Source organism: Tamandua tetradactyla, chromosome 7 (genome assembly GCF_023851605.1).
Source record: "Tamandua tetradactyla isolate mTamTet1 chromosome 7, mTamTet1.pri, whole genome shotgun sequence".
Lineage (NCBI taxonomy): Eukaryota > Metazoa > Chordata > Mammalia > Pilosa > Myrmecophagidae > Tamandua > Tamandua tetradactyla.
The window spans coordinates 56,334,872-56,348,755 of NC_135333.1; the positions used below are offsets into that span (position 1 = coordinate 56,334,872).

At 39.1% G+C, this 13,884-nt stretch overlaps 1 protein-coding gene across 10 annotated transcripts in view; it reads left to right on the plus strand.

Annotated features, from left to right (window-relative positions):
• Positions 1–13,884, plus strand: part of SFMBT2 (Scm like with four mbt domains 2) — a 260,454-nt gene that overhangs the window by 126,430 nt on the left and 120,140 nt on the right. For 9 of the 10 annotated variants that reach the window (XM_077169475.1, XM_077169466.1, XM_077169470.1 and 6 more), the window contains 3 exons: positions 362–450; positions 2,121–2,367; positions 9,778–9,875. In XM_077169475.1, coding sequence (XP_077025590.1) covers positions 2,352–2,367; positions 9,778–9,875 — 114 coding nt within the window. In that variant the 5' untranslated portion in view covers positions 362–450; positions 2,121–2,351. The remainder of the gene's footprint in view (positions 1–361; positions 451–2,120; positions 2,368–9,777; positions 9,876–13,884) is intronic. The other variant, XM_077169473.1, reaches the window with a different exon arrangement.

Below are 13,884 nucleotides of genomic sequence, written 5' to 3' on the forward strand. Positions count from 1 at the left end.
TATTTTCCAATGTGGTGGAAAACTTTCCTTGATTCAACTCTTTCTTTTTGGAGCTTGATAATATCTTCTATTTTTCAGACTTTTGTATTGTTCATAAGAAACAACTTCTGGATAGGTTGTAAGATTTCAGGGCTTATATTCTTTCTTTAATCTTGGTGTCCGACAGAATCTAGGCACCTTGCAGGTGTGAAATCACTGCTTGTTGACAGTCACTGCCTCAGTTTAAGTGCACACTTAGGAAGTGTGCTTAAAATAAAAAAAAAAATCAAAATAACATACATACAGAAAAGTGCCATGATCTAAGTTTATTTGCCATCTCGCTGCAGTGCTGAAGTATGTTTCTTCTTCCTTGTCTCTCCAGCAATCAAAGAGAAGTATGCAGACTGGACAGAATTTCTCATACAAGATTTGACTGGTTCACGGACAGCGCCTGCCAACTTACTGGAAGGTGTATGTATTGTTGTTATACAGCTTTTATATATCTGAAGCATCACAGTTACATGAGCGCAAATCTAACAGCGCCTTTGCATATATCCTTCTTTAGATACATGCATGTACAGAGATATCCACACATTTTGTTTTTTTCCCTAATTTACTTACGTGCTGATTTTAATGGCATTGAAGAGTTTTCACCTGTGGTGCAATCAATAAATGAAGATTAGCTTCCATGCAATTTAAAATAATACCATTGGGATATCTTTCTCCTGTCCTTCAGTCATTATCCTATATTAGCGACTCTAAATAAATAGTAGGAGAAATGTTTTATACAGATGACAACTAAGGATATATGTGCTGTTGTAAAGTCTCTTAGGTTATTTTGATAAACGATTCCATTAAATATTCCATTTCAGATGGATAACTCCAAGAGTTGCACACACAGGTGTGAACTAATTATTGAGTTAGTCTACCTTATGAAAACAGGAAGAGAAGTGGTGAGCCACATTTAAGCATGGTTAAGTTAACTTTAAGATGCTGAAGAAAAAAGTTTAATCTTAAATCTTGATTTGAAGTAATTTTATGATAAACCGCTTTTGTGTTTACTATATAGAACCAAATAGGGAGAGAACTGTACTGTGTTGTAAATAATTGCTGAATTACCATATCTGTTTTAAGAATACCCCTAAACAAAGGGAAAACACAAATGAATAATAAGGAATTCAATGTGGATTTTGACAGTATCGTTATTCTCTTAACCATAATCTTCCCTCATTTCATAAACGTCTGTGTGTGTATGTTTACATGCACACAATTTAGAGGATCAGTATGGAATGGATTTTGTTTTATGAAGGTTTTGCCTGCTGTATTTGTTTATTAAATCTAAATGGCCACTGTTTTTATTGTTTGGTTAACAAATCTACATGATGATTGTTCACCCTTGCAAATGGACAAATGTCTACAATAATTTTTCTTTAATTTAACATATTTGCCTACATCTTTTTCATATGCTAAAAAGTTTCCTTAGAAGGGACAATAATGATATATGCTGTAAAACACATAACTATCAGGTTAGGTACAGAAATGATTTTGTATAATCTAATTTAGCTCGTCATTAATGTGTACTAGACATATCAGATACACATGCAAATGCTTTATTCACATAATCAGGGTATGAGAGGGTTTCAGTTGTCACGGTAGTGCTATCTTAAGATAAATGTCTGTCAAAGAGCCATGGTATAAATTTTTCAAATTTTTTTATTGCCATGGTATAATTTTATAACCCATAGTAGAGATGTCCATCTATTGGACACTGCCTATCACATGTTTTCTGGCCCCAGGGAAATTTGGGTATACCTCATCTTAATAATACATACTGGTTTCCAATGAATGCAGTTTTATCTGGGAAGGGTGATTTGTTTGGTGAGCAATCAACACAAACTGTGATTTTTCTATTTACTTGTGATTTTGTCATTGGATGCAGAATTGGGTAAAATGGAAGTGTGTGTGGGAGGAAAGGGGAGGGGGCGATGGCTGTGGGAACGATGGGGGTGGAGGGAAACACCAGACTGTTTGCCAATAGCTTGGATGATGGTGTGAAAAAATATTATCTTCTGCTGTCATCTGTTTCCATGAGAACCTTAAAATAAAATTTAAAATAAGGAGTTTTGCTTCTGTTTAAACAGCCTCTGCGAGGGAAAGGCCCTATAGACCTCATTACAGTTGATTCCTTAATAGAACTTCAGGATTCTCAGAACCCTTTTCAGTACTGGATAGTTAGTGTGATTGAAAATGTTGGAGGAAGATTACGCCTTCGCTATGTGGGATTGGAGGACACTGAATCCTATGACCGGTGGTTGTTTTACTTGGATTACAGACTTCGACCAGTTGGTTGGTGTCAAGAGAATAAATACAGAATGGACCCACCTTCAGGTAAGGGGGCAAAGCTTTTGCTAACTATAAGTTATTTCATAGGCTTTATATGAACGTGTCACATAGGAAATATGTCATATTTTCCCACGTGTATATCTGGAAAAGTTACTAACTTTGTGGTATCTTTTACATCAGAGTAGATGAATAGTAAGTATTTTAACTTCAGAATGCTCTCTGTAGAGAACAAAACTCAAAACCTCGATCGTTCATATTCTAAAAGGAGAAAGTACTGTTGCAGTACGATTCCAGAGTTTCAGAAATGAAAGACACAATAGGTTGGGACTTGGGAAGGTTTTCCACTTTCTCTTTAGGAATTTTGATAATTTTTCAAGTAGGTTCCAAAATCTCCATCTATTTATACATCCATCCATCCGTCCATCCATGCACCCATCCATCCATCTGTACATCCAAACCAAATACTTATTGCCACATAATCTCTTCTGACCAGGGGACAATCATCATACTTTTTTCCTGGCACATCACAGGTAATCGTGAGCTGCAAATGCACTGTCTGGTGACGTTCTGCGGGCTTAATTGAACAGAATAGTGCATAATGCTTTCAGACATACCTGACTGGGCAAACATCTTAGTGTTTACAAAATAACCATCCTCGAATGCTTATTATGTTCCAGGTGATTTTTACATCTGTTGTGTTGTTCATTTTGATTCTACAAAAATGATGCTAGTTGTTTGATGTGAATATTTCATTTGACAGCAGAGAGAACCAACACTGGGTTTAAGCTGCTTGTCCATGAACGGGGGCATGCATGGTAGCTGAGGTCCCCTGCTCCCTCCACCCACCACCCTATCATCCCTTACTAGTCTTCCCACATTTTTACAGGGAAGCCTCAGTTCAAAAACATTGGGTTCTAATGGAATTAATGATGTTGAGGAGGAAATATTCATTTCTTTCAGAAATTGCTGACCTTCCTTCTGGTCAGTTTCACAGGTATATCTGGAACCAAGCCTTGGCTTTTGGCTTTATTAAAATTTCCAGAGAATTTCCTTCCATATTAGTTGCCAGTGCTTGCTTTGAGTACATAAAACTGAGGAGTTCAAATGCTTTAATTGGAAAAAAAAAAAAAAAAAGAAACCCTTCTTGGTTCTGTATCTCACTCATGTGTTTGCATTTGCAATAAACTAGCCAGGAGATAGTGTGACATGGTATGTTATTAGTTGTATTATTGCCAGTGTTTTGAGAAGCAGTCAAGAAATCCACTCGTGCCATGAGTAATTTTGGATGGTGATGGAAAACAAAGGGCTTGTCAGTGTTGTGAGGAGAGAGCTAAGCTCAAGTTTGCCTTTGGGATTCATAATCCTGCAGGAAAAATTCACTTTGTACAGAAAGTTAGGTATATAAATCTCAGCTTAGTAGCTAATTGCTTTATAAATTTTAGGAGAAATATGTACTTGCCAGTTCACAAATTTATAGCAAAGCCAAGGATTACTTGTAGTTTGTTGGGTACTCTATAATTTTCTCCTTTTGTGAACTCATGGGTTACATACTCAAAAGCAAGAGCAGAAAGTGTCACTGTAGAAACTTAGGAAATATTTGTGTGTGGGAGCACTCTCTCTTCTTTCTTAATGTAGTGTCTCTATAATAGAAGCATAAATTGTGCTGACTTGTTTTAATAATGTTCTGGACATCAGTTCTTCATTTTCACCGAAGAGTTCATGAGAGCCCTTGAAGACATTGGAAAAGTAAATTTTCATCACAACTTTGTTTTCGCCCCTCATTATAATGGTCAGGAAGAAAGGTTATGTGTGGGAAGAAGAAAATAAGTGGTGAAAGGACCCTCAAAATGCAGCTTTTTGTTTTTAAAATGCAGTAGCTACAAATGAAAACTGGATTTGGTTACCTGACTAGGCAGAACAATTCCTTGGAGAGGGAGTTATTACTTGGGTTTTTACACCTGGGAGCAGAACCCGATATTTTGGATTTGTGAAATTAATTTCAAGCCCCAGTGTGACTTGTGGGATTTATATTGTAGCACCATTTCCTTAACTGAAATATAGGTGAGAATGCAGTGTCAGACTTGCATACAGAATATCAGGTTAACTTTCTTATTCCCAGACACCAGGAAATGCATGAGAAGTGCTCAGCTTTCACTCATAACAAGGCACAGCATGGGAGGGGCGGGTAGTGGAAGGGAGATATTCAGTGCTTTGAGATAATTTGAGAAGAATCCCCTGGTCCATTCATTCCACTTTTCCTGTCCCTCTCTGCTGGGCACCCTGGGATCCCTGCCACTGTCATTATAATCAATGATAACTCTTCCTTTAATTTTTTTTTTTTTGCATGGGCGGGCACTGGGAATCAAACCTGGGTCTCTGGCATGGCAGGCGAGAACTCTGCCACTGAGCAACCATGGCCCACCCCCTTCCTTTAGTTTTTACTTATTCTTTGAACTTTTAAAAAGGCATAGATATTTCTCAACTGTGAAGTACAAATAGAGATAAGAGAAAAAGGCAATAGAAAGTAGCTAGGAAGGCAGTCTTCAAAAACTTTATAGAAAAGTACTGGGTTTTAGACTGTCCACCTGTAGGAAACATGTAGTCATTGATTTTGGTTGAGTATGAGCAAAAACCTTCACTTTCTGGCATGAGTCAGAGGAAATAGCATTCTGGTGCTTGGGGCATAGGAAAGGAAAAGAGGGAAAGAAGTCACTTCCCAACACGCCCAAGGCTGACAAGGAGGTATGTGGGTTCTGAAGGCGTGGATGCTACCCAGCTTAAGTGAAGAGTGCATGGGGGATTAGCAAATGGTGAACCCTGCAAATACTGGGGAATAGGGGCAGTAGCTTCATAAGGTCCATACTCATTCAGGCTCTGTCAAGAAAGGATGGGAAATCCTTGTAGCACCCTTTCTTTACTGCTGAACATAAGATACCTTGTGATCAAGCTCCTTCTCTAACCTTCTATCCCAAACATGCCCCATGCATTTATGGATATTTTGGGGCACTGACGTGGCCTCCTCTGTTCCATACACTTTCTAAGATGGTTCCTTCTGTTGGAATGTTCCTCCAGTTCTAGCATGGCCTAATCCCTCTCTTTGTTTTCTTTGCTCAGATGTCACCTCTGCAGTGAGGACTTTACAAAACCTCCCCAAACCAAAAGACTCTTTCTCATTCTTTGCAGTATCTCCAGTGCCTGGCATGTGGGAGGTACCCAGTCAATATTTGTTGAATGAGTTGACTGAATAGAAAGTAGCGTATGTCTACAGGGAGGGAAGGAATCAGCCATGTCTGGCTCAGCTGCCTGGAGCCTCATCATCTCCCGGGACTTTGGGAGCCAGTTTTTGGAGGGGTTGTATCAGGGAACTCGAAAGAAACAGAACCCAAAAGATATATGTGTATATTCCTATTTATTATAAGGAATTGGCTCATGCAATTGTTGGGGCTGGCAAGTCTGAATGTGAAGGGCAGGCCAGAGGCTGGAAATTCCATTGAGAGTGATGTTGAATTCTTGAGTCTGAACTCCTTAGACTGGAAACTCAGGAAGGAGGGGAGGGTGTAGTCTTGAGGCAAATTCTTTCTGCTCTCTGGAACCCTCAGTTCTTGCTGGTAAGACCTCCAAGCTGACTGTATGAGGCCTTTACTTAAGGCCAACTGATTATAGATGCTAAAATATCTATGAAATCCCTCTCCAGCAACAACTAAGCCAGTGTTTGACCAAACAACTGGACACAGTGATCTGACCAAGTTGATACATAAAATTAACCACCACAGTCCCAGAGTGAAGACACACCCAGACATGGCTTAGGGGTATCTGTCCTCCGTGCCCCTGATATTATTAAAGGAGCTCATAAAAACCAGTTCAGAGAAAGTAGAGGTGCTCTTTGCCAATCTCACCTTGTATTTGTCACCCAGGATAGCTCCAGGGTATAGACCATGTACAGGAGTATGATCTCTGATATTTGTGATAATATTTGCTCGTTTAAATGGAGTCCACATGTGAATCAAGGTTGAGAAACCTGGGAGAGTAGAAAGAACATAGGTTTGGAGTCAGCTTCTGAGTTAGACGTTCAGTACCCTCTGGTGCATTCTCTGGAGCCCCTGGACAAGTTCCTCTACTCCTTTGAACCCCAGTTTCCTTATCTGTACCATGGGGCTAATTATGCCTTTGCTGGGCTGCTGAGGCATAAGGTCCGTCAAGAGATTGCATCGTCTAGGTGTTCTGTCTGTGTTAAGAGTATTATGATTTTCCCAGAAGAAGTTCAAGTGGATCCTTTAAGGGGCCTCTTGCTTTCACATTTCTGGATATTTAGCAAGCAATATCAATTTTTATGTTTTCGGGAACAAAGTGAAACTTTCCAAGGTATTTTGTCCCAACTTTCAGAATTATTATTATTTTTTTATCTTATATTCTTCAAAATTTTTCTTTCAACTTTTTTTTGTTTGTTTTGGGTAGTATCTGGAGTCAGGAAACTTCTGAATCTGACTTAAACGCTGCCTATCTAAACTGTTCCTTAGTTCAAACAGGGTGGTTGCTTTTTGTCTCCATTTGCCAGGGCAGCCGTGACAAAGTACTGCAGAATAGCTGGTTTAAACTGCAAAAATGTATTTTCTCATGGTTCTGGAGGCCAGAAGTCTGAAATCAAGGGTTTGGCTGGGCTGTGCTTCTTCTTTGAGGGGAGAATCTGCTCCATGCCTCTCTCCTGGCTTCTGGTAGGGGCTGCGGTCCATGGTGTCCTGGGCTCGTGGTGCAGTTACTTAACCTTTGCCCCATCACATGGCATCACATTTCTGTGTCCACATTTCCTGTGCTTATAAGGATACCGGTCCTACTGAATTAAGGCCCACTCCAAGCTGGTTTGGTCTCCTCTTAACTAATAACATCTTCAGAAGGTTTCATTGGGTCAGAGGCCTAGATTATCTTTTCTGCACTCTGCAAACCAGTCTACCAACCTCCAAGAGGGAGACAGCCCCATTTCCATGGAGACTTCTAGTTCAGATGCATCTTAATTGCTTATCACTTTCCCACAAATATAAATTGACATGGTGCACTTTACTAAATCACCTGGCACATGATCATCTTAAGAAAGTGTTTTACGTTCTTTGAATGGTGCTAGTTATTGTCCATAAACTGGCCGGTGCGACCAGAAGGCTTCTGCCTAATGAAGCTCACACATGGAATATGGTTCTCTGTTTATCAGAACCATTAGGTGCTTGGCTTTTGCAGGTGACTGAGCATGCTGACAAAACTGCAGTTCATTTCCACCTTTTAAGAAAAGAAGTATGCTTTGCCTTGGGGTTAAATTCCATTTCAGAATGGAAAGAAAGACAAAGATACTTCAGATTGTGTTAGAGGAGGAGACATCCCCAAGAAGCAGGGGTCTTAAGTACGTTGTCTCCAGTGTGGTGAGGCAGAGAGATGGCACTGCTGGACTAGGCTTCCTGAGGCTGACCTGGGTGGCCCCGGACCCCTGCAGATGTGTCCGAAGCTGTGTCCATCATGGGGTCAGAGCATCACCTTGCTGAATTAGGGTCATTTGGTGTCTCATCCTGGCCATGTTGGGTTTTCTTGGCCACTGGTCTTGAGTAATCTTTATCACTCTTTTGCCTTCTCCTTTGTCTCAGACTCCCTGCAACCCATCCAAGGGCCCAACTCATCACCTTTATAGAGAGAGGGAGCTCAGGGTACAAGGGAGACTTCTAAAAAAATTTTCCTTTTCTTACTTTTTGTATCTTCAGACTCCTCTGGTCTTGGCTTTGGAAATTCCATCCTTTTTCATGAATCTGTTCTCCTTTTACTACTGTGCCGAGGTTGAACTCCCACCCACCTCCTTCCATCATTGCTGGAAAAGTGAATTTGTTCCTTCCATCCAGGAATCTAGCTTCCTTCTGGCATGTCTCTCTTGACCCCTCTGGAACTGCTCTAGTCGATGTCCTCTGGGCTTAGCTTCCTAGAGACCTCTGGTTACCTCCCCTTAACTAAGGTTTTCATCCAGTGCCCCTGCACCGAACCGTGAGTGCATTCCAGGGTACCCATCTCAGGCTCGGGGAACAATTTATTAGGCTCTGTGAACCAGCCTCTTTCTCCTTTGAGACACCCTGTGATAAGCAGTTTCTTTTATCAGTCTGCCCCTCCCTCACAACTCAGTCCCTGCAGAAGCGTTTATAGGAGCCCCCACTCTGGGCCCCTAAATATGTTAAACGTTACTAGGAAGAATCCCATTCTGTTTTCTTTCTGATAGAGAAATGCCAAATTGGAAAACAGAAATTTCTGCCAAAGATAGAAGAGTATGACTGAAATGCTAGCAAGGTAATAATCCATATACACAAGTAGAACACATTTTGTCATTAACAGCCCTTTATGTCTTTGTTTATAATTGACCCTGCCAGTGCAGTGATAACTGGGCTGGTTCTGGCAGCATCTCACACCTAATAATAATGGCCCAAAAGTCTAAATAAACTGCTAAAACACTTATCTCCTACCTGGAGCTTAAATTAAGCTCAAGGTGAGTTCAAAAGCTATGAGGATCAAGATATATAGCTCCATGCTAAAAAAGCAGATGTGCGAGAAATAAAAAATACAGCCCCAAAGGTTTAATGTTGCCTTTTAACTGTGCTTAAATCCATATTCATGTCCTAACTGTCTGTCTGAAGTAGCTTGGGTTGATATAGTGAAGGTATAAACATAGACCTACTTGCAGCACGCGCATCTGCAAATCCTATTTTGATAAGGTCTTAAATCTGTTGAGATCAGGTCATAAAATTCCCCTGCAGTTTCAGCAATAGGTACAAACAGTGCTCAACAATTTTTTTCTTTTAATTTTGCATTCAGAAACTGTACCTTCCATTTGTAAATCCCTCTTCACCCCTCTGCCTGAGAAAAAATCCGGACAACATGTGGTGTGTTAGCGGCATTTCACGTGTAAATATTAAACTTGGTTGGTAAATTTTAATTTACCTTTTAATAATTTTATGACTTACACAAGCTATTTTTAGAATATGAGAGCTTAGAGATTTAGTGAAAAATAGGCGGCAATAACTGTAAATGCCAGACAAGAGTCGTTTGTAGTTTAGAACCTTATTGGGTAATAAGTTCTTCATCAGTGGATATTACTTCTTGGGCTATATGTGGAAATTGGGGCAATGGGTTACTACCGAAGGCCTTGCTAATCTGATTTATGCCATTAAATTAACCTACAGAATGCCAACAAAATGCATGCAAATGCTCCTCGACAAAAAGAAAATGCTTCGTTTCTGATTGTGGTGTCCCAAGTTGCTGTTTAATTTCAGAAAATCCCTTTAGCAGGTGGCCTCTTATGGTGGGCAGGATGTGAACTCTTATTTTTGCTGAGTATGCTGAGATATTACAGACACCTGGGAAGATAAAATCCAAGAAAATTTGGCCCAGTAGAACATTTTAGTACTTACACTTTTATGTGGTTTGCTATTGATACAGAAATCTATCCTTTGAAGATGGCATCTGAGTGGAAATGTGCTCTGGAAAAATCCCTTATTGATGCTGCAAAGTTTCCTCTTCCAATGGAAGTATTCAAGGTAAGATATCCACTCACAGCGATTTACGTACTTTTTACAAGGAAAAACTGTTCAAAAAGTGTTCTATATCAGACCATTTCCTACTGTTTACAAGCTATCTTCTGGTGCAGTTGCCATTTTAAATGTTAAATATTTATGTGCTCCATTTTGCTATCTTTTTGTAATCTTCATAAATAACCAGTTTGTGAGATGTTGATTAAGACTTCTTCAGCTTAGGTCTTTTCTCCATAATGCATTGTTATAGAAATCTCATAAAAAAACCCTCTGGTTGACTCCCCACCAAGAGAAACAAAAGAAAATATAACAAGTCTAGTTTTGCTGTTAGTTTGGTAGAATGATAGAAAATGATGATTCTCTTGATGCGTCTTGGTTCAATCTTCTTGATGCTTCCAGAAATCTTGTACGGGCATCTCCTGTGTTGTAGGTGTTTTACTGGGTGCTGAATCCAAGAGAGATGGCTTGTGAAACATCTCTCAACTGGAACGGATTGCCAAGTTTTTAACACTTTCAAAATTAAGTTAAAACCTCTATTTGAAACAGAAATTACTGTTAAATTTTGGACCAGAAAAATGCATCTGGTTAGAGGAGATCAAGAAGACAAGCTCTTCACGTTTGGAACTGGTGTACTTGGAAACAGTGATTTATCTTGTTGGGATTATTATTTTTTGGATAAGTTCCTCCCCCTGAACTATATTTGTTGACTCCAAATTTCTTTTTTTTTTTTCATGCCAATGACTTTCTTGAGGTATCTGAAAATCCTTTCTTGTCTGCCAGTGATTAAGGTGGAGGAATTAGACAGCTGTGGGCAGGGTTTGGCACTGTAGGGCTTTTCATCGTAGGCTCTTTATCCATACTGTAGGTTTCCCCCTTGAACTGATTTTCTAGTGGAGCGTTTTCATTCTCCTGCCTGGTTCACAAGGTTTGGCTGTGGTGATCTGGCTGCTGAGTGGAGAAGCGGGCTGGGAGTCTGTTTTTTAGCATTGGTAATGTGCCATTTGATTCATCCTCTCAGAGAACAAACTTCTGGTCTTCTGGCTGGACTGGGAGAGGGCTGTTGGTCTTATAGAATGGGACAGGAAAGAATTTCTAGGGGTCTGCCTGCTTTTCAAACATTTCTCCACAGTTCTCCTACTTTTATCAGGTACCATTTACCCTTAGATACCCTTAGATACATCTGGAGTTACCAATTTCTGAGGCTTCTGTTGACCCTGCGGTATTACTTGGGTTGGTTTTCAGCTTTCCTGCTGAAGACTTGTGTTTTGGTTCTGCTGAATATGTTAGATTAGCTACTTCTTGTTCATCTGTGTTTCAGCCTTCTTCTTTTGTTGCTATTAAGTGGGTCTGTGTCTTTAAAAAAGCCCCTCACTGTGTTTTGGTTAGCATTTAGGAGGAAACAAAATGAATGTGGGATTTTAGTGTGCCATCTTAACCTGGCGGGCCCATTTAAGAAGCTCTCCTAGCATATGCCATAGGTTAAAGCTTCTATGCCATCTGAACTGGGTGGGGCTCGGACCCTGCTTCCTGGGCCCCCTTGCCTTAGGCCACACCACTCTGCGGTACATCAGGCTCCCAAAGCACCGGCCTCTTTGCTGGTCTTCTGATGCCCTGTGTACGTTTTTGTTATTTCTGTTAATTCCTGCTACATAAATTCACTAAAAGACTCTATTACTGAACCTCTAACCCTTGTCCCTACTCCGAATGAACTTAAGGCCTTCATTATGTGTCCTCTTGGCGTGTAAGGGCTCTCCTTATAGCCTGTGCCTCTCAATCACACTTAAAGATTTGCACACTTCTTTGATAATATCCATCACTTTTTGTTTGCAGTTCCAGGAGGGCAGGAACCATATTTCTCTTGGTCACTGTTAAATCGATGAAACCAAACACAGTTCTTTGCCCATAGTAGGTGCTTAATAAATATTTGTCAAACAAACAAAAGACTCTTTGAATGGGCATGTATATATTTAACTCCTTGAATTAAAAATTTTTGAGTTAATATCATTGCAGATGATTTAGATATGAATTCTTATTATTTAGAACCGTGAATACTAGCACTCAAAAGATATAAACATTAATAATCTTAAAATATTTTAATTAAAAATTCACTAATTCATTAAACATTTATTGAGCCGCTATTCTTTGCAAAAGTCTATTAGGTGCTGTTGGCCCAATTCCGGGGTTTACTAGTTTGTTTACATTTTCCAAAGCACAGTTCCCTTTTTCCTGCATCCCAATTTCTTTCTATTATAATTCAGATTATTATTTTGATATATATCTTGAGAATTATCACCTCCCTCAATAATTTGTTCATAAATAAGAATTGCTTTAAGAGTAGATATTGAATACTACTTTTGTATTTTCCTCGGAGCTGGGTACAAGGCAGGGTGTATGGAATAGGCACTTAATAAATAAAAAAATGGTTGAATTGAATATTAGGAAATATTAATGCTTGTGAGACACTTATATAAATAATGTTTTCTCTTATTTCAATTGGGTGAAAAAGAAGTGGGCAGTTTTACTTTCTAACCACACTTTGCATGCAGGAGCTATTTATACATTTATTTTGAGGTCATAAGAACATCCATATTTCATGAAGTTTAGTATTTAATAAATCAAATAGTATTTTCTAAGTTGCTTTACCTCCATGGAGTAATGAAGTTCAAAGTGATTGCATGGGGTATGAATGGGGATCAAACTGTGAAGTAGTTGCTTCAGCGAAAAAAAAAATTTGAAAGATGAGAAATTTTCTGTACCTCTCAAGATTTTAGAAGTTTTAGCAAACAATATTCTCCCACAGCGTCCCAAAATAGAACTTAGTATTTTTGGTGTTATCACTATTTGCTCACCTCTGTCTCTCAGCAGGCAAACTATTTCTAGTTACTTCCATTATGGTAAAAGGAATATATATTTGTGTTCAATGGTGTCAGCCTAGTTGCATGCTGTTATGGAAAATTGCCATAGTGTTTAACTGTTATGAGACAGAAGTCAAAGCCACGCTCATTTAATGGCCAGAGACAGGCAGTGTTTCAAAGCAATTCTTTTTTTATTATTTTTACCCTTTAAATGAAATGGGTATTTTGATGGACTGAATCTCATTATGCTGCAATGGCTCTCACTTTGTAGAATACGCTCCCCCATCTATATTAGTATTTACACATCTTTGGCCATACATGTGATCTGACAGCTCCAATGCTTCCCCTTCCATCATGAAATCAGACAGAAGGGGAATGAAAACAGGCCCATAATTAGTGTTTCTGCTCTTATTTACCCTGGATTTGGGAGAACACTTTGAATGCCTTTTTGGAAGCCCTATTTTACTGGGAATTCTGATTTACCTTATTTGGAAAATGGAGATGTTCTTCAAAACATACACTGAGTCAAAAGAGAAATTGCTAATGAAAAGAGTTTAAAAAAAGGGTAGGGGAGAGGGAAGGAAGGAAAAAATTTATTGAAAAATGAATAGAGATATAATTTTTCTGAAAGCCAGCTTCGTGAGGACTTCAAGGCCTTATGGATTTGTCAGAACTATCTATATATTAATACTACTTTTTTCTTCAGAAATAATAAGTAAATAGCGGTGACTGAATTGCAAATCAGTGTGGCCTTTCACTGGCTCTTTTTTAATGATTTTTTTTTATTGTGTAATATAACATAGACTCAAAGCAAAGAAAGAAAAAAGCTATAGTTTTCAAAGCACTCTTCAATGAATTGTTACAGAACAGTCCCAGAGTTTGTCATGGGCCACCATTCCATCACCTCAGATTTTTCCTTCTAGCTGCTGCAAAACACAGGAGACCAGAAGGAATATTAATATATTGCTTCAGTAGCCATACTTGTTAAATCCCATTTTTCTGTTATACCTTCTCCTTTCACTGGCTTTTAATTTAGGATAGGTCAGTCTACATCATGCTGCTGGGGAATGACCAGCTTTCAGAACAAAAATAAACCTGGTTTTTAGGAATCGGCTTTAGATATCTTAAAACATAGATAAAAATTTAACAGGATATACTCA